The sequence below is a fragment of the Hypanus sabinus genome, chromosome 16, assembly GCF_030144855.1.
Source record: "Hypanus sabinus isolate sHypSab1 chromosome 16, sHypSab1.hap1, whole genome shotgun sequence".
Classification (NCBI taxonomy): Eukaryota; Metazoa; Chordata; class Chondrichthyes; order Myliobatiformes; family Dasyatidae; genus Hypanus; species Hypanus sabinus.
The window spans coordinates 9,791,798-9,812,119 of NC_082721.1; the positions used below are offsets into that span (position 1 = coordinate 9,791,798).

Sequence of the window (20,322 nt, forward strand, 5' to 3'; positions counted from 1 at the left end):
AAAATACAATCAAATCAAGTTCAAGTTCATTCTCATTCAACCATTTACATCTATACCGCTAAATGAGACACCTTTCTCAGCACAACACAGTACATATAACTCTTACACATATACGTAAAGTAATACTACAAGAAATAAATTAACAAATAATGACTCCTGATGAAGGGTTTTGCCCCGAAACATTGTCACTACCTCCTCCCATAGATGCTGTTTGATCTGCTGAGTTCTGCCAGCATTTTGTGTTTTTATTTCCAGCATCTGCAGATTCACTCGTGTAACAAATAATAAGTTGCATTTACGACACAAGTTTAAAAGTAAGCAGTGTAATGCTACTGGCACTTCATAAGTAATGACATATGGGTGGTGGCAGGGAGTTCAGTAGTCTCCTGAGCTGGGAGAAGAAGCTGCTTCCCAGCCTAACAGTCCTTGCTGTCAGGAAATGTAGAGGAGACTTGACCCAAAAGCAGAGTAGCAGAGACAATTCAGCAGTCAATGATAACTTTAATAATAGACTGCAAAATAATAACCCACGAGGTGCCACAAAACAAAACAGAATTTAAACACAACAGGCAGCCCAGGAAACTCTGGGCAGGGAGGGTGAAAGGTCAGAGCAGGTTGAGATCACCAGGTGCGATGAGTGAACTAGGATTGTGGATGAGAACTGGAGTTAAATAAGCTGCAGGTGATGAGTCTGGAATGAGGGACATGGGAATCCAATGGGTGGAGACTGGGAGATGTCAGTGAGTCGGGCCTGACACTTGTCCTAGTGGTACATCCTGCCTGATGGTGGGGGGGGGGGGGTGCGCACAGAGATTGCTGGATGGATGGGAGGGATCATTGACAGTGCTCCTGATAAATATCTCTGATGGGTGCCTTGATAACCAATAATTTAGTTTTACCCTGGTCTATACCATGCCATGCCATCAGCTTACTATATTTGTTTTCAACATTTTGTTTTTGCAAATATCTATCTCTGGGCACTCTTCTGTCACAGGCTTAAGTCTGTTCTTTAAACTCAATCATTTTATTTGTCATGATTTCATTTGTACCTCCTCTGCAGTTTGTCGAACCAGTAATTTGACAACCAGTTCACTTATTTGCTGCTACAGCATCTGGAAAACTATTGCTCATTTTATAAACTCTAGCAGCTTATAACATTAATCAGAAGACACTCAACATTACAGATCCGATGCTTGTATTTGAAAACTAATATTCAAAAAGGCACATTGGCCTCTTGATGGGAAATTGCACAGTCTGCACACTCCTCAGTTGCCACGATGGTGAAGGGTTGATAGGAAGAAGGTGCCTGGTGTGATGACCTTCATTAATCAAGGGACTGATTTCAAGAGCCACTAGGTAATGTAGCAGTTTCATAAAACTGGTTAAACCAAATGTAGAATATTGTATTTGGTTCTGGTCACCTCATTATAGGAAAGATGTGGAAGCTTTAGAGAGTGTGCAGAGGGGCCTCATCTGGACACTGTCTAGATTAGAGAACATGTTTTATGAGGATAGCTTGCGTGAGCTAAGGCTTTTCTCTCTGGAATCAGAATCAGGTTTAATATCACCAGCATAGGCCATGAAATTTGTTGTTTTACAGCAGCAGTACAATGCAATATATAATGAAAACTATAAATTATAATAAATATATATAAAACATAAAGTAAGTAGTGCACAAAAGGAGGGAAAAATAGTGGGGTAGCGTTCATGGCTTAATTGCCCATTCAGAAACCTGATGGCAGAGGGGAAGAAACTGTTCCTGAAATGCTGTGTGTGTATCTTCAGGCTCCTGTACCTCCTCCTTGATGAGAAGAAGGCATGTCCTGGGTGATGGTCCTTAATGACTAATGCCACCTTTTTGAGGCCTCGCCTTTTGAAGGTGTTCTCAATGCTGGGGAGGCTAGTGCCCAAGATTGAGGTAGATAAGTGTACAACTTTCTGTAGTTTTACCTGATCCTGAGAATGGCTCCTCCATGCTGGACAGTGATGCAACGAGCAAAGGAGGATGAGAGGCAACTCGACAGAACTGTACAAGAGATTAAGAGGCATAGATCAAGTAAATAGCCAGGGCCTTTTTCATAGGATGAAAATGACTAATACAAATGGACATAATTTTAAGATGATTAATGGCAAGCATAGGAGAGATGTCAGAGGCAGATTGATTAATTGATAGATTAATTAATTAAACACAGAGTGGTGAGTGTGTGGAATGCCCTGTCAGGGACAGAGGTAAAGGCAGATATATCCGGGACATTTAAGAAACTCTTATGGTAGGCACATGGATGATGGAAGAATGGAAGGTTATGTAGAAGGGAAGAGTTAGATTGATCTTAGAGTAGGCTAAAAGGTCACCTTAACAGTGTGGGTGAAAGAGCCTGTACTGTGCTATAATGTTCTATGTTCTTTGCGATTTTGTTTAAAAATAAAATAGGAATTCTACTTCGTGACCTTGAATTTGCACATAAAATCTGGGCTAACATTTACAATGTTACCCTGAGGGAACACATTTCTGTATCAAAACACACATGGTGACCATTCTGTTGATGATCTTGAATTTATTTTTAAAAATTTATTTAGAGATAAAGCGCAGAACAGGCATTTCTGGCCCAATGACCCGCACCACCAATGACCCACCTTTTAAACCCAGCCTAATTACAGAATGTGGGAGGAAACTGGAGCACCTGGTGGAAACTCACACACTCATAGGAAGAACGTAACATCTTTCTTACATGGATGTCAGAATTGAACTCTGATGCCCTGGGTTCTAATAGTGCTGTACTAACAACTATGCTGCCTTATCATCTTGTAATGTTCTATGTCCTTCATGGTATTGTTTCAAAGAAACATGACAAGTTTACTATTTTTCCCTCCACAGATAACCCCTGTAAACTGGACTACCATCTCCACAAATCAAATCCTTCTTATGTATTACCATTGAACTCTAATTACTACTTTAGTTGACATCTGGTCAACATGGCACCCAGCTGCAATGTTCGTGGAGGATGTGACTCAGATTTAGCTGCATTCTTTGGTTCGTAGGGATGGTATTGGTGGCAGTGCGGGGAGTCAGGGGATTGGGATGAGGAGTTAGAGGTCAGAGAAGAAAGGAGCCAGAGCTCAAGTCGGAGAGCTTCACAGTCCAGGGCCAGTGATCCCCCGTGAATAGATCTCAGGCCAACAGTCGCCAACACCAAAGCCTGATGATCCCCGTGGTCATTGACTGAGGTCAGTGGGTCCCATGGATGAGGGCTGGTGCCACCCACTGCCCCAGGTTGGCAAGTTTCCTTAGGTCAGTGAGACTCGGAATCAGAGATCATCTGAGTAGAAGGCACAAAGCCCAGTGAGTTCAGGGGTCAGAGATCTGTATGAGTGTAGAGTCCTGTGGTCAAGACTGAAGCTCAAGGACTGAAGTCGGCAAGGCTGGAAGTTGAGGTACAATGGTTGAAGCCCCCAGATCGCCTCATCTGGAAGTCAGAAGCTTGATGTCTGAGAGTCCCAACTGGATTCTGGACATGGGAGACCTGGAGGGAGTGAGTGAATGAGCGCACATTAGTTAGGGTGGGAAAAGGCCCGTTTTACTATTGTTTTGTTCTTGTTTCATGTAGTTCTGCTGAACGTGGTGGGCAGGCGATGATAATATTTGTTGGTTGCCCCAAGCACATCCATAAGTTGTGTTGGTTAACGCAAATGACAAATTTCACTATGTTCAGTGCCCATTGATAAATAAATGAACCTAAATCTGAACCTTGTGGTCCCTCAAGCCTTGACTTTCTAGAATCAAAGTTAGAAAACAGGAGGTTATTCAGTTTTTTGCATTTTTTACTTTATTTCATTTTTTATCTTGAGATAAATCACACAGGCACTTCTGGGCCAACGAGTCCCTAAGACACAGGATCAGAATTAAGCTATTTTGCCTAAAGAGCCTGCTCCATCATTCAGTCATGGCAGATCCTTTTTTCTCCTCCTCAACGCCATTCCCTGGCCTTCTCCCTGTAACCGTTGATATGTCCAATCAAGAACCTATCAATCTCTGCCTTAAATACAACCAACAACCTGGCCTCCACAGCAGCTTGCAGTAACAAATTCCACAAATTCACCATCCTCTGGTTAAAGAAATTTCTCCACATCTGTTTTAAATGGACACCCCTCTATCCTGAGGCTGTGCCCTCTTGTCCATGGGAAACATCCTTTCCATATCTACTCTCTCTTGGCCTTTCAACTTTCCAGCAAGTATAGACCCAGAGCCATCAAATGTTCCTTGTATGATAACCTTCTCATTCCTGGAATCATCCCTGTGAACCACCTCTGGACTCTCTTCAATGCCAGCACATCTTTTCTTAGATGAGGAGCCCAACACTCTTCACAATACTCAAGGTGAAGCCTCACCAGTGCCTTATAAAGCCTCAGCATCACATTCCTGCTCTTGTATTCTAGACCTCTTGCAATGAATGCTAACATTGCAGTTGCCTTCCTCACCAGCAACCCAACCTTTAGGATGTTCTGCACAAGGACCCCCAAGTCCCTTTGCATCTCGGATTTTTGGATTTTCTCCCCATTTAGAAAAAAGTCCACACATTTATTTCCACTGCCATAGTGCATGACCAAGCATTTTCTAACATTGTATTTCATTTGCCACTTTCTTACCCATTCTCCTAATCTGTTTAAGTCCTTCTGCAACCTACTTGTTTCGTCAACACTATCTGCCCCTCCACCAATCTTCATATCATCAACAAACTTGGCAACAAAGATATCTATATAATCTAAATCATTGCTATACAGCATAAAAAGCAGTCCTAACACAATCCCTGCAGAACACCACTAGTCACTGGCAGCTGACCAGACAAGTATCCTTTTATTCCCACTTGCTGCCTCCTACCAATCAGCCAATACTCTAACCATGCCAGTAGCTTTCCTGTAGTACCATGGGCTCTTAGCATGGTAAGCAGCCTCATGTGGCACCTTGTCAGAGGTCTACTGAAAGTTCAAATATACAACATCTACAGTATCCCCGTTATCTATCCTACTTGTAATCTCAAAGAGTTCCAACAGGTTTTTCAGGTAAGATTTTTCCTTAAGAAAACCATGCTGACATTATCCTATCTTGTCCTGTGCTACCAAGTACTCAATAACCTAATCCTTAACAATTGATTCTAACATCTTCCCAACCATTGAGGTCAGGCTAACTGGTCTATAATTTCCTTTCTGCTGCCTTCCTCCTTTCTTAAACAGTGGAATGACATTTGCAATTTTCCAGTCCTCTGGCATCATGCCAGACTTTGGAGTCACGCCGCCCAGCAACGCAAATATTTAACTCTTGCCCAATTACAGGACAATTTACAATGACCAATTAACCTAATAACTGGGACATGTTTGGACTGTGGGAGGAAACCAAAGCACCCAGAGGAAATCAGTGCAGTTCACACAGAGAATGTACCAACAACTTACAGATGGATCTGGAATTGAACTCCAAACCCTGGCACCCTAAGCTGTAATAGTGTTGCACTAACCATCACGCTACTACGGAGGCTGTTTGTCAGTTGTCAGTTGAAAAAGACTAAACCAGCTTTAACCTATCTTCCAACATTTGTAGCCTTGGACATCGAATTCTTTTCTGTTCACTTACCTTGTATTTCTCTCCTCGAGAGCTAGAACCTACAAAAGTGGAACATTGAAACAGGTTCACGGGTTTGGTGAGTGAGTAAGAAAATACTAACTACAAAAACGCATATTAATTATTTATTTTAAATGAGTAAGAAAAAAATTCGATCAAACATTTAAGTTGCCCCAAGTTACAAAAACTACAAAACTAAAAATTGAACAAACAGGTACTTATTTAAAAATTATGTGAGAGCACGGTTCCAGGGACAAAGGGGAAGAGAGAACTTTTTGCACGTTACTCTTTATACCCCTGAAGTGTTTGAAACTGAACAGTAGGTGCCATGGCACACAAGCCAGCCAATGAAAAGAGCAGCTGCAATATTTAAACTGACTAATCATGATTGACACAACAGAGGCAGCTTTAGACAACAAATAAGCCATGCCCTCCCCCCACCCCTCCCAGGACAAAAAGACAGGATATTCTTGTGTATTCCTGATTTCTTTTATCCACAGCCACGTAGTAACTGAAATGCTCCCACGCACGTGGCCTTTGTTGCTTCACAGTTGGTAGTTTCTTGTATATAATGTTAATGTAAAATTGAAATTATGCTAATTTAATTTTGACATCTATGCTAATAAAGGTGAGCAATACCATAAGGTAAAGGAGCAGAATTAGTCCATTTGGCCCATCGAGTCTGCTCCACCATTTCATCATAGCTGATTCATTTTTCCGCTCAGCCCCAGTCTCATGCCTTCTTCCCATATCCCTTCATGCCTTGACCAATCAAGAATCTATCAAGTTCTCCCTTAAATATACAGACATGACTTCCACAGCTGCCTGTGTCAACAAATTCCACAGTTTCACCACGCTCTGGCTAAAGAAATTCTTCCTCATCTCTGTTCTAAAAGGATGCTCCTCTATTCTGAGGCTGTGTCCTCTGGTCTTAGACCAGGCATGGGCAAACTACGGCCCGGGGGGCCATATGCGGCCCATTAAGCTTTTTAATTCGGCCCGCAGAACTTGATGAAATTATATTAATAAACCTTGTTAACGTTTTTTCCCTGCAATTCTGGCGTTTTCCCAATAGATGACGCACTCTATATACATTGACCTTTGTTGAAGTGCAGCGTATTACTCCACATTTGCGCTTTACTCTTTGTTCGGCTCGACCTATTTGTGTGAACAGGCGTTCAGCATCATGAACATCAACAAAGCCAGCCACAGATCCAAGTTAACTGACCAACACCTCAGATCCATCCTGAGAATCGCCACAACAAAACTAAATCCAGACTTTGATGCACTGGCTAAAAAGGGAGACCAACAACACTGTTCCCACTGAAAATAAAAATAAGTTTCTTCGTTGCGTTATGTAAAAAATGCATTTGAAAATATTTTTTTCAATAAGCCTTACATGTTACATGTCAGTTCTGTTAAGTGATGGACATGAGTAGTGCGCAGGTGCACGTACGTTCTCAAAATAAAAAATGCACTCCAGATCAAATAACGCGCTCCGCATACTGGCGCGCTGTCACTGTTCTGTTCTTGTGCTGGTCGTTGTTGAGTTTTGGCACAGGGGACAATTGAATAAGAAGGAGCAGGACAACTAGACCTGCATCTCCTACCGTTTTTGAAATAAAGACAGTCAGGAGGAGAGTGATGATGATAATATCTTGAAGGATAACAGAATTTTCAGTGCTTTAAAATAATAACTGTTACTATTAAAAAAGCTGTATTTTATTCATTTAATTTTCAGTGTTTTAAAAGTCATTTCAATAAATAGCTAAATACCATGGGACTTCAAAGACAGATATTTTGTTGTAATGCATTTGTTCATTTTCAATTGAAATTAAAGCATGTTTTCTACATATCCCATGATATTTTATTTTCTCATATGAGGTGTATTACCAAAACACTCCGTCTATCTGCTCCTGGTCCGGCCCCCCTGTCAAATTTTAGAACCCTTTGTGGCCCACAAGTCAAAAAGTTTGCCCACCCCTGTCTTAGACTCTCCCACCATAGGAAACACCCTGTAATTAATTATGTGTTAATGAATATAATCCATAAATTTTCTAAACAATAAACATTCCACAACCTTTGCTTTGAAACATTTTAGAGCGTCAACACATTTACATTGTCAGTGTTTCAAGTTACAACACTGTTACAAATTGTAACAATATACACAGAATGGAAGGTAGTAGCTAATTAATAAACTACTAACCCATTGAACACTGATGCTAAGTTTACAAAATGTTAAAGATTTCTTTTGTTGTACCATATTTCATTATACCCTCCAATTAATAAATTTAAAAATGTGATTTTTCAATTTTCATTCTAAATATTCACAGTATGCATTTTACAAAAAAACCATTAAAAGTACCACACATTTTTTAATCAGTATAAAATCTTTCAGCTTAGTGCAATGGTTGGTTCACTCAGGTGCGAAAAATGATAAATAAATCTTAAACTGAACCACTCTACCAATGTGTTTATATACCCACAATCCTCTCCTATAACCTAGCGAATTTCCTAAATAAATATTTTGCTTTCATTTCCAAGGACTTTAACATTTAGCTAAACACGCTTTCTGGAAGGGGAAGGGCATAACATTCCCTATGTGTACATCAGGAATGGGCAACACTTGGGAAATTTACAGTGGTTTGAAGTTTTGCATTACTGCTAATTTCAGACTTTGAAACCTCAATATGGAAGTACCTATGGACTCAGTTTCAAGGACTCTACAACTGATATTCCTCAGATCTATCAAACTCTCTCAAAGCAACACATGCAAAAGGCTGGAGGAACTCAACAGGTCAGGCATAATCTATGGAAAAGAGTAATGTTACGTACCCCGTAACTGGGTCACTTACCAGGAAAGATAGAGAGGTCCGTTGAAGTCTGATGGTACTATTTTTAACAGTATTTATTGATAAAAATACACAAAATAATATCAATGCAAACATATAGTATACATTGTCAATACTAAATCTAAAAGCGTGGGTATAATAATAATAATCAATAAGAAATAGCTCTATCATTGTCTAGGGGATAATGTATTGTCCGATGGAAATATAAAAGTCACTTTTAGTTCGTTCAAGCTGCAGCGTTTTGATTTGAGAGAAAGACAGTTTAAAACTTGCCCAGTCCTTTTATGATGTCAATCCTTTGAGAGTTGTTGGGAGTTGATTTCCCTGTTGTTAGCTAAAAACTGTTCTTCCGTGGTGAAGGCATACCAATTCTGGGGCAAATGGAACCGGACGCACGTGGCCTCCCCACCAGCTTTCGCTATTACGGGATCGCTAGCGTTTCTTCTGGTGCATCTGAGGGGCTGTTCCTACAGACCCTCTTTTATCCTGACTCACAGGGTCGCAGATGTCAATCAGGTAGGGATGATGCAATCCCTCCACCAACCAGCCCACTTTGCCTGAGGGCTTCCACAAAGCACAGTATTTTAACACACAATTCAGTCTCCACCCGCAGCTTTACATCGCCGGAGGGGTCAAGACATTCCAAACATCTCTCTCTCATTTCCTGGGTCTCCTGAACTGACTCAAAAGTGATCTTGTGATTCTCACAAAGGAGGGGGCTATCCCGCACCCTTCGGTCCCTCAGAGCTGTGGTACATTCATAACAGTAAACAGTTGACGTTTCAGGCCGAGACCCTTCTTCAGGACTGATAGGGAAGGGGGAAGATGCCAGAATAAAAAGCTGGGGAGAGGGGAAGGCTAGCTGGAAGGTGGTTGGTGAAGCACGGCCTGGAGAAGAAAAAGTCTGATAGGAGAGGAGAGTGGATGGTAGGAGAAAGGGAAGGAGGAAGGAACCTGGGGAAACCTATCAACTTTCAGCTAGCCTCTTTCCCCACCTTCCACTTTTTTTATTCTGGCATCTACCCCCTTCCTTATGAGTACTGAAGAAGGCTCTCGGCCTGAAACATCAACCGTTTACTCTTTTCCATAGATGCTGGCTGACCTGCTGAGGTCCTCCAGCATTTTGTGTGTGTTGCTTTGGATTTCTAGCACCTGCAGATTTTCTCAGTATTGTGCTTATTTAGTTATTGTATTTACACAATTTGTCTTTGTACATTGTTTTTATATTTTCAGTCGTTGTAGTTTTCACTTATTTAGAGATACAGCATGGAATTGGCCCTTTGAGCCACACTGCCCAGCAACCCCCAACAACCCCGATTTAACCAGAACCTAAGCGTGACCAATTAACCAACCCGCTACACCTTTGGACTGTGGGAGGAAGCTGGAGGACACGGAGAAAACCAACACATTCCACGAGGAGAACATACAAACTCCTTACAGAGGACATCCAGATTAAACCCTGAACTCCAATGCCCCAAGCTGTAATAGTGTTGGGCTAACCATGATTCTATTATGTTTCTTTGCTCCACTCTGAATGCCTGCAAGAAAGTGAATCTCAGGGTAGTATACGGTGTAAAGTATAAATTTACTTTGAATCTCTTATCTTCTCCAGCAATGCAGTCTCTGTTCTACTGATCATACAGCAAGGTAATAAGCCCTTCTGGCCCAATTACATCCATGTGATCATTCAACCTATTAACCTGTCCATCTCTGGACTGTGGGAGGAAAGTGGAGTACCCAGATGAAACTGACACAGGCACAAGAAGAATGTAACTGGTTGTTAGTCCATCCTGGTTTATTACTTTACTTTATTGTCACCAAACAATTGATACTAGAGTGTACAATCATCAGTGATATTTATTTCTGTGCTTCACACTCCCTGAAGTACATATCAAAGTAAATATAATAAAAAAATTTAAACATGGGTTTGTGCAGTCTGCAAATCCTTCTGAAGTCAACAACCAATTCCTTCGTCTTGCTGACATTGAGGGATAGGTTATTGTCTTTACACCATGCCACCAGGTTCTTAATTTCCTCTCTGTACTCAGACTCATCATTACCCAAGATACAGCCTACAATTGTGGTGTCATCAGCAGACTTATGTATTGAGTTTGATGGAAACTTGGCTACACAATCATGGGTGTACAGTGAGTACAGCAGGGGGCTGAGTACACAGCCTTGTGGGGCACCCTTGCTCAGAGTGATTGTAGAGAAGAGCTTGTCCCCTATCTTTACAGCCCGGGTCCTGTCTGTGAGGAAGTTGAAGATCAAGCTGCAGATCTGAGTGCTAAGACCCAGGTTCTGGAGCTTAGGAATCAGTTTATTTGGAATGATGGTATTAAAGGCAGACCTGTAGTTTTTGTGTACAGCTCATAGATTCTGTTGTGTTTCTTTATACTAAATGTGAATGCTCACAAGAAAATTAATCTCAGGGTAGTATAAATTTACTTTGAATTTTGAACCATTATTTAGGCAGATTGTTTAACATATTCTTTTGATTTGACATTTCTTAAAATATATGGGTGGAGTGGGATGTTTAATTTTACAAGGGAGTGCTTTCTCTAATAAGAAAACTTTAATATATTATTATGGCATCTTTAACATTTAGTTTGCTTAAAACACTGAATTCGAAAACCTAGTCCAAAAGGTTATTTTATTTCTGATTGTTATACGTTGCTTATGTATTTAAAAAATCCTTATTCCTTATTCATTTCCAGCTTCTTTGAGATGGACAGCCTGTTAATTCCCCTGTTTAATTAAAAAATATCAAATTATTCAACATTATTTTCTTACATTCTTTTACAATATCACTGTTACCTGTTTTCAAGAGGTAAATGCTTCTCCTGATCAATTTCTTTTCTTTCATTGTAAAGGCTGATTTATACTTGTGCATACAGGTTATGCTGCAGCCTACGCCGTAGCCCTGATTTTCACTTCTGTGTTGCTCTACGCCGTAGCGAGCATATGTTGGTGTGCACCAAAACACTAGTTGGCGGTGGAATTTCTATGCCACTGCATTCAGTTTCTTTCTGAGAGACATGGATGAGGAAATGCATTTCAAACATTTTCACATGTCGGCAGGTAGATTTGGCAACTTGGTTCATCTATTTTTGCATCGGTGTACAGACACGGTGGAGAAAAAGCAACCGGAAATGTGTAGGAGGAAATGTGATGAAACCAAGTGGACCAATCACAGTTGTTGTGGTCTGCATCACCACAACACGCGAGTTAGTTTTTCAGGGAGGTGTACGTCACCCTACGCCGTAGGGTACGTGGTACCTACGGTGTAGATGTGGCACACAAGTATAAATCAGCCTTTAGTTGTACTAAGTTTGAGGTCCCTTGTGGGCTCCTCTCCCACTTGCAGTAAATAAGATGGACTGAATTAATAAATTTGTGAACATTCTTGGCTGCTTAAGATTGAGGGAAACTGTTCCTATGAGAAGTGGGCACAGATTTCAAAGTTACTTTGAACATGTGAATAGTTCAATGACAAGTGGGCAAAGATTTACAATTCTGGGCAAAATATAAAAAGGTGGATACAACAAAATTAGTCTAGTTCAACAGATTTTGTATCATACTGATGCAGAAACTCCTTGTTGTACAGGTTGAAACTTTCCACCAGCTGGCACTGTGTGAAAAGCAAATTGTTATGAACGAAATTCAGTGGTTCATATCAGTTAGCATAGGCAGTTTATTAGCATTGCAAGGTTATATCTTTACAATAAAATATTCTTCCCCCAAAGTCCTTTGCTGTTATTACCATTTTTATATAAATAAAGCAATCCATTTTACTTATGAGAACCAATATATTTTACTTTTAACATTTCATACACAACAGATAAAAATTTCAAGACATGCAGAACCCATAAGAGGAACCTTCAAATATATTTAAACTAGTAAGACTGTCAGTTCAGAAAAACAGCACACAAGGAAGTTTTAGTAACTTTTCAGTTTCAATTATTAAATTACATTTTATAGAATAAAGTTTTTAAAAAAGGCCACATTGTTTCTAAGATTGACAAGCAACTAATTTTAATAGAGTAATATGAATCAATTATCTGCCAATAGAATTATACACTCCATACATTAGAAGTATTCACAAAACACCTTGAAAATTAATCTGATTCAAAACTTGACAGAATGTACTGTTCAGGAAGTTTTTGCTACATGTCTGTCTCCACCAAGTGTTAAACAGATTATAAATGAATAGTAGGTAGCATCATATTGTCAGTCCACACACCTCACAACTAGAGAAACACTTCCTAAAGGTCAACTCATCAACGAATTATTGTTCTGGCAGATTTTTAAAATTAGTAATTAACACATTACTGCATTTTAAACAAAACTAGTTTAAAAATCTTTTCACAAAAAGTAATTATAGACATTGTGAAACAGAGTTTTTCAATCTCAACACGTCTAATTTTTGTAGCAATAATCAATGGCAACTGCGGGATTATCAATATGTTTATATCAAGGAAATCAGAATTCTAACACTTAATTTTGCACAAAGTAAAACATATTGTAAAAAATAAATTAAAAAGCTATTCAAACTGACATGGTCTCAAAGCGAAGCAATGTGTTAAGGTTTTGAAAATATTGATAATGTTTCTTATCATTGTAAGTAAATGGTAAACTTTCAAGTGTTAATAGAAATTTTCAGTTAGCTTTTCTATACATTATGGGTTTTCTATCAATACCCAAGTCAGACTAACTAAAATACTGCAGGAATGTCTGATGCATTAAAAATACCTTATCTATATATTTTTGCAGAAACTACTTTTCAGAATATGTCATCCATTAAAGGAATGACAAAAGTTATTACAGCAGACAAGAAATTACACTAACACATAAAATGTGTCACCTTGGATTCAAAAATCTACTAACAAAATACTGCAATCTCCCATTAATAGGAAAAGCATACAAGCTGAAACATTCTTTAGTGCATTCTTAAACACAAGAGATTCTGCAGATGCTGGAAATCCAGAGCAACACAAACTAATTTTTCTTCCACAATTCCCAATAGATTTCAGAAGATTAGCTCACAGGCTTCAATTTTAACAAGTAGGTTTGTAAAATTAATATACATTTACTTTTCTACAAATAAAGGTTTTCATGAGAAGCAAGGAATGCTTTTAAAATGTGTATTCTCTTCATTATTTGATATCAACATAATTTTCATTATATATAGTTGAAAATCACACCAAAACAAAATGTTACTTAAGTTTGTGTTCCTACAGCACATCCTAAATTAAACTACATCCTCCAGAAAAATCTCTATCTTCAAAAAAAAAACTAAAAATCCTGAATTCTCCATTAATAGTTCTATTTCCAGATTTAAAATCTGTCCCAAAATCTGTCGGAATGTGGACTATTTTTAAGTACATCCCTTTTCCATGGAATTATTAATAATCCATAGGCCTTTTCTCAAGCCCTTACCCCATTCCCTATCATCTCCAAACTGCTCAGCATCTCTGCTTATAAGATTAAACACAAAATAATGGGACAACTCTGGCAAGCAGCTTTGAATGGCCAGACCAAGCAAAAGGAAATGGCCTAATTCTGCCCCTCTTTCTTATGAACTTACACAGACACTGGATAAACCAATTCCTATTATAGTACAAAGCTCATATAGCAATTAGCAAACTATACTTCATGTTATTTCCACATTGGTTCTATCAAACACCCAAGCAAATTCATTAACACAAAATTATCTTAATTAATTTACAATAATTAACATCTAAAAAGGAAATTGGGATAACTTAAACTTGTAAATGCTGGTTACTGAATTCTCAATTTATTTATTTAATGGGATATGGTGCAAAATAGGCCCTTCCAGCCGTGCTACCCAGCAATCCCCATATTTAATCCTAATTTAATCAAGGAGAATTTATAATGACCAAATAACCTACTAACCTTTGGACTGTGGGATGAAACACACGTGGCCATGGGGAGGATGTACAAACTCCTCATGGCGGGAATGCATCCTTGGTGTATAACACTTACAATTTTCTTATCATATACTAAGCTCAAATTCTGTTCAAAATACCTCAAATTCTGTTTGAATGCATTACTAAATATAAAGCTCATAACCATCTCTTCAAATTTACACTAGTGTATCAAAGGAGTAAAAATATACTTCTGTTCACCAAGTATTTATATCCAATATCTTGAAAACTTCTCATGATAGAATGTAAATATTTCAGTTTTAAACCTTATCCCTTCACAAAAGAAAAATTTGGAAAAATATCCAAAAAGCAAGAGCTGCTGTAATTTTCCAAATGATTCACTGACATTAGAATGTTAGCAACCTCATGATCAATAGAAAGAAATTTTGTTATTTTGTACCATGAAGCTTTACCATGAAATTGTTTAATAGCAGCCATTTTCTGACCACTGCACTGTTTCCAGTGTTCATTTGACAGCACAATTTCAGTTAGAAACACCATTATAAGGCACTTCTATCCATTAGACTTTGGCAGCTATAACATAATGACAGTATAGGTAAGTGCACTTAGGAAAATAGGCACATCCAAAACATACACAGGGTTGCTGCTGAGCATTTTGACGGAAACCTAATTGTTTTCTACCTACAAGGAATGCAAAATGCACAATATAATGTAACCCATTCCTTTGCAATGTCAGAAAGTAGTGTCATAAAAATATAATACAGCATAGATGCAATGCTGCTTTCATATTAGTCTATTTATTCATTTCCAGAGGCTGCCTGACCTGCTGAGTTTCTCCTGCATTTTGTGCATGTTATTCATGTTAGTCTATTCGTTTCCTATCCCCACCTCTATATATCATTGTAAAAAGGACTAACTAGCACGGACAATCTTCCTCTGTTAAAAGCATCTGTTCAGATGTATGCACTGCTGTCAACATCAGGAAGACAATTTGCCCTTGCAGCTTGCTGTTAAGTGTCTAAAGCTGCACTTATTTCAAGGTCAATGAGAGACAAGACTGAAATAAAATGGAAGTGTTCACAAAATTTTAACCTATTTCTGAAAATTAGTAAGATTATTTGTCATTTGAAATTTAAAGCATTTTTATAGTTACATGCAGAAAATTACATTCTCTTCCAATTATGCAGTTATTTGGAATATCAAAAGTATGTAATTGCCTTATGGCAATTTAGTTTTAACATTTATCAAATTACACTTCAGAAGTTAATATTAGAAAATTGAACAATATTCTGAACACGTTTTATTTCCAGAAAAGAATAATTGCACACTTGGAGGTTTGGAATATGTGTCCCATTTGGATTAGATATTTTGAAAAATCTTTGTTTCTATTACTTTGAATTTCAGTAGACTATTTAGAATAGATTTACAGAATTACATCATTAAATGGGGCAATGCCTAGAGCAGGGGTCTCAACCTTTTTTTATGCCATGGACCCCTACCATTAACCAAAGGGTCTGTGGATTCTAAGTTGGAAACCCCTGCTCTAGAGTAATGCATCAATATTTTTACATATGCATGCATTCAACATATGGCATCTAGTCATCTATTACTTAGGCTATTATTTTAAAAGGAGATCTAGTTAACCAAGTCTTTTTTTTTCCCAAAACACAGACAAAACTGTTTTTTGAAATTAGTGATTAAATCCAAAATACTTCAGAGATTCAGGTATCATTCACATAGTTTAAGTACATTGCACTTAAATAGACTTCATTCTAAAGTGTATAAAAAATTGCATCCAACTGATTATATAATGCTATCCTCCAAGAGGACCACAACCTTGACAGAGGGTTTGGAGGCTTGTGTGCCTCAATGACCCGGAGAGCTGTTAGCTAGAGTCAGGGCTCTATGCTTTAGCTTTTGGTAGTGTCACCCATGCCAAACAGGTCAAAGGGCAGAGGCCAGATTAATAGTGGTCCACCTGTCCTCCAGGTTCAGGGGTTCAGTTCAGGGCTAACAACCCTGACTGGTAAAATAGCAATGAAGTATCATTTTACATCTGAGTGCAACGGTATTCCTGCGTCTCTGAGAGGAAGCTACTGACATCATGAAGGAAGCACTGATCACCACCAGAGATGGAGAACCTTCATTGCTGCCCTAAATGCCAGCAGCGTAATGGGTAGCAAGTAATACGACATTACGTGTTTGATTTGATACCTCAAATAAGTGTTTCATTGCACCTGCACATACATTTACTTGTGCATATGACAATAAATTCGACTTTAAAGCCAAAATGGACCATCTTTTATTTATATGGTTTCAGATCTTTTAAGGTTTATAAGGGAAAGTAGATGATCACTCCCACTCCTGCTCTCCACTATTTAACTGTGTAATGGACATTTTATTATGTTTGTAGAAAGGGATGAAAGTGGTGTCAATCTGATTGACTGCAATATGTCCTGTTGGGGTTTGCCTTTGTTGATAACATTGCCGTCACCGGCTATACTTTTAATTTAAAGGCATGAGCCACAACTTCAGGATTGTGGAAGGCTGTGTAAAGATGGGTTTTCAGAAATGTTGGCAAGCCTGCTGCTTTCTGTATGTCTGCTGGAAATGATAGCTTTATTTATAAGAAGGCAAACGAACGGAAAATTAACAAAATAGACTTAGATTTTAATTGATCAGGACTCACCAGAGAAATATCTCAGGATCCTTGGATTGTTAGCTTTAGCAAGGATTACATTGCAAAATTAACTCATTGTTTGGGTATACTAAGTAAGGGCAGACTATAAGTTGTTCAAACATGAACTGCCCAAGATTCTTGTAATAACTAATTTATTATTCCTAAATTTTAAACAAGATATTGTAAGATATACTGTTAAGTACTGATGAGGTTATTAAAAAGATTCTACATCTCTCAATCAATAATGATCTTTTATATTCTGTGGTTGCTGATGGGGATCTGGGTATTCTAAGTTTGGCTACTCAGATCCCCATTATGATTATTAGAAAGTTAGAGGGTTTTAGGAGTGTGCAGGAAGAACTGGCTCAGGAATAGTAAATGCGCTTTCGTTTGAAACACTGTCAGACAGAGTGGTCAGTAGGTCTGGGGCTCCACAGGGGACTGTCCTGTCTCCCTTTCTCTTCACCATCTACAACTCGGACTTCAACTACTACAGAGTCTTGCCATCTTCAGAAGTTTTCTGATGACTCTGCCATAGTTGGATGAATCAGCAAGGGAGATGAGGCGGAGTACAGGGCTACGGTGGGAAACTGTCACATGGTGCGAGCAGAATCATCTGCAGCTTAATGTGAAAAAGACTAAGGAGCTGGTGGTGGACCTGAGGAGGGCTAAGGCACCGGTGACCCGTTTCCATCCAAGGGGTCAGTGTGGACATGGTGGAGGATCACAAATACCTGGGAATACGAACTGACAATAAACTGGACTGGTCAAAGAACACTGAGGCTGTCAACAAGAAGGGTCAGAGCCATGTCTATTTCCTGAGGAGACTGAGGTCCTTTAACATCTGCCGGATGATGCTGAGGATGTTCTACGAGGCTGTGGTGGCCAGTGCTATCATGTTTGCTGTTGTGTGCTGGGGCAGCAGGCTGAGGGTAGCAGACACCAATAGAATCAACAAACTCATTCGTAAGGCCAGTGATGTTGTGGGGGTGGAACTGGACTCTCTGACGCTGGTGTCTGAAAAGAGGATGCTGTCCAAGTTGCATGCCATCTTGGACAATGTCTCCCATCCACTCCATAATGTACTGGTTAGGCATAGGAGTACATTCAGCCAGAGACTCATTCCACCGAGATGCAACACTGAGCGTCATAGGAAGTCATTCCTGCCTGTGGCCATCAAACTTTACAACTCCTCCCTCGGAGTGTCAGAAACCCTGAGCCAATAAGCTGGTCCTGGACTTATTTTTCCACTTGGCATGATTAACTTATTATTATTTAATTATTTATGGTTTTACACTGCTATACTTCTTCACTATTCTTGGTTGGTGCAGCTGTAACGAAACCAAATTTCCCCTCGGGATCAATAGAGTATGTCTGTCTGTCTGAATGTCTTAGGAATAGCTTCTTTCCTTCCCCCATCAAACTTCCAAATGGACAACAAACACAGTTACATGCTTTTGCTCTCTTTTTGCACTACTTATTCAGTTTTATTTTGCATTATAATTCCGAGTTTTTTATTTTTAAATATTGTAATGTCCTGCTGCTGCCAAACAACAAATTTCACGACATATGCCAGTGATACTAAACCTGATTCTGATTAATTTCTCCTTTAGATTTGCAGAAATTGACTTGGAAGATAAGCTATTTCAATTCAAGAAACTTACTTATCAGAGTGGTAGGAGAATAATTGTACCTGGGGATAATGTTGACAATAATAGTGTAGATAATTCAAGGGCAATTCATGGTTATTGAGGTTGGATTAAGGGGTTTGACACATTTTCTGAGTCAAATTTTATTAGTTCTCAACTATTAACAACTAATTCCATTCTAATAAATGTAATTCAGCTACAGTGCAACATGGATACGTCTTGCAGGCTTTGTGCCCCATGTAACGAGACTTTGTGACACATATCAGTTCACTGTCCCATGGTCAAGTCATCATACATTAAGAGGCATATTCAAATCATCAACAGCAGGATAATTAGTTTTAAAAGGAACCCAAGTTAGTCACTGGATTGCAGTGGCTTAATCTCCCAAATTATTTTTAGAAGGGGAAAGTTACAGCAATTATAGATGTTACAGTGAGACTCAAAGATAACCATGGTCCCTTCGATAAAGTAAATACAGAAAAGGCACAGAAATAAATCTATTTAGTGCAGGGGTTCCCAACCTCTTTTATGCCATGGACCCCTACCATTAACTGAGGGGTCCCCTGATTTAGTGGAACATGTCAAGGTTCTGTCGTTAGGCCAGATTTTGCTGTTGAGAATGATAAAGTTGTTCATCTCTGAAGATGATCAGATTAAAGTAAGAGAGTCAACATTTAAAAGCCAGACTAATTTTGAAACTAATTTCAATCTAATGCGCTTTTAAAGTATGACATAATGGCAGTTAGTACTGATCAAGAAACCTCAGCCTAAAAGCATAAAAATGCAGTAACTTTCCAATTCTAATGTTCATGATTTTGAGGCTTTCGCAGTGCAACAAGTTCCAGTCAGCAATGCCTTAACATCTTCAATATGTAGTATTATACAAGGCATTTACAATGGGAAATATTAATTTGCAATTGAAATGTGAAATGACATCATAAATATAGCAAATAAACTTTGAAATGAAGGTTCACATTTTTAGGACCAGTCGTTTTCACCAGGGTACCTTGGCACTGTGGGATACTGTGGCAAAGTACTACCAGTAACTGTATGAAATGCTGATTGGTTGGATGGGGCACCTTGCCATGTGCCTGCATTCCATTCCGCCTGGGCCTTCTGGAAGCTTCCACCACTGCCCCGGTAGATTTTGTGCACCTGATAGAATAAATCATAGCAATAGAAACTTTTAAAATTAATTTGACACATGTTATAAAATAGGAAAAGGAGAAAACAAATGAAAAATTTTGGATATTATTCAAGTATTCTATAAACTATGACTACTGCTGCAGCAACTGTCACCTTCCAAACAAAGCCAAATATTCATCCAAATTAGTGTCCTGTGCAATTATCGCCCGTCTAGTTGACAACATTCAAATTTCTCAATTGGTTCCTTCAGTAATCATGCAGTGGATTAAGGCCCGAGACCCACTTTCAATCAATTCACATATTCTGAGCCCAGTATTTTATACTGGTCAACTGTCCAGTTTACTTAGCACTTACCAAAATGGCACATAATTTAATTCACCAAAAAAAAAAGATCCATCTGGGCAAATGCTAGAAAATTATATACATTTTAAAAAAAGGATAGCAATAAATGGCAGAACACATTAGGGCACAACTA

General features: G+C 38.8%; 1 protein-coding gene and 1 long non-coding RNA gene across 6 annotated transcripts in view; one reads left to right on the plus strand and one right to left on the minus strand.

Moving 5' to 3' along the window:
* Positions 1 to 1,065: 1,065 nt before the first annotated feature.
* LOC132405998 (uncharacterized) lies at positions 1,066 to 16,030 on the plus strand. The gene is made up of 2 exons (XR_009516027.1): positions 1,066 to 1,356; positions 2,876 to 16,030. It is a non-coding gene; the product is annotated as an uncharacterized LOC132405998 (long non-coding RNA).
* The window catches only part of scamp4 (secretory carrier membrane protein 4), a 38,209-nt gene continuing 30,026 nt past the window's right edge, over positions 12,140 to 20,322 (minus strand). For all 5 annotated transcript variants that reach the window (XM_059991104.1, XM_059991105.1, XM_059991106.1 and 2 more), the window contains one exon: positions 12,140 to 19,856. In XM_059991104.1, the coding sequence (XP_059847087.1) occupies positions 19,680 to 19,856 (177 nt within the window). In that variant the 3' untranslated portion in view covers positions 12,140 to 19,679. The remainder of the gene's footprint in view (positions 19,857 to 20,322) is intronic.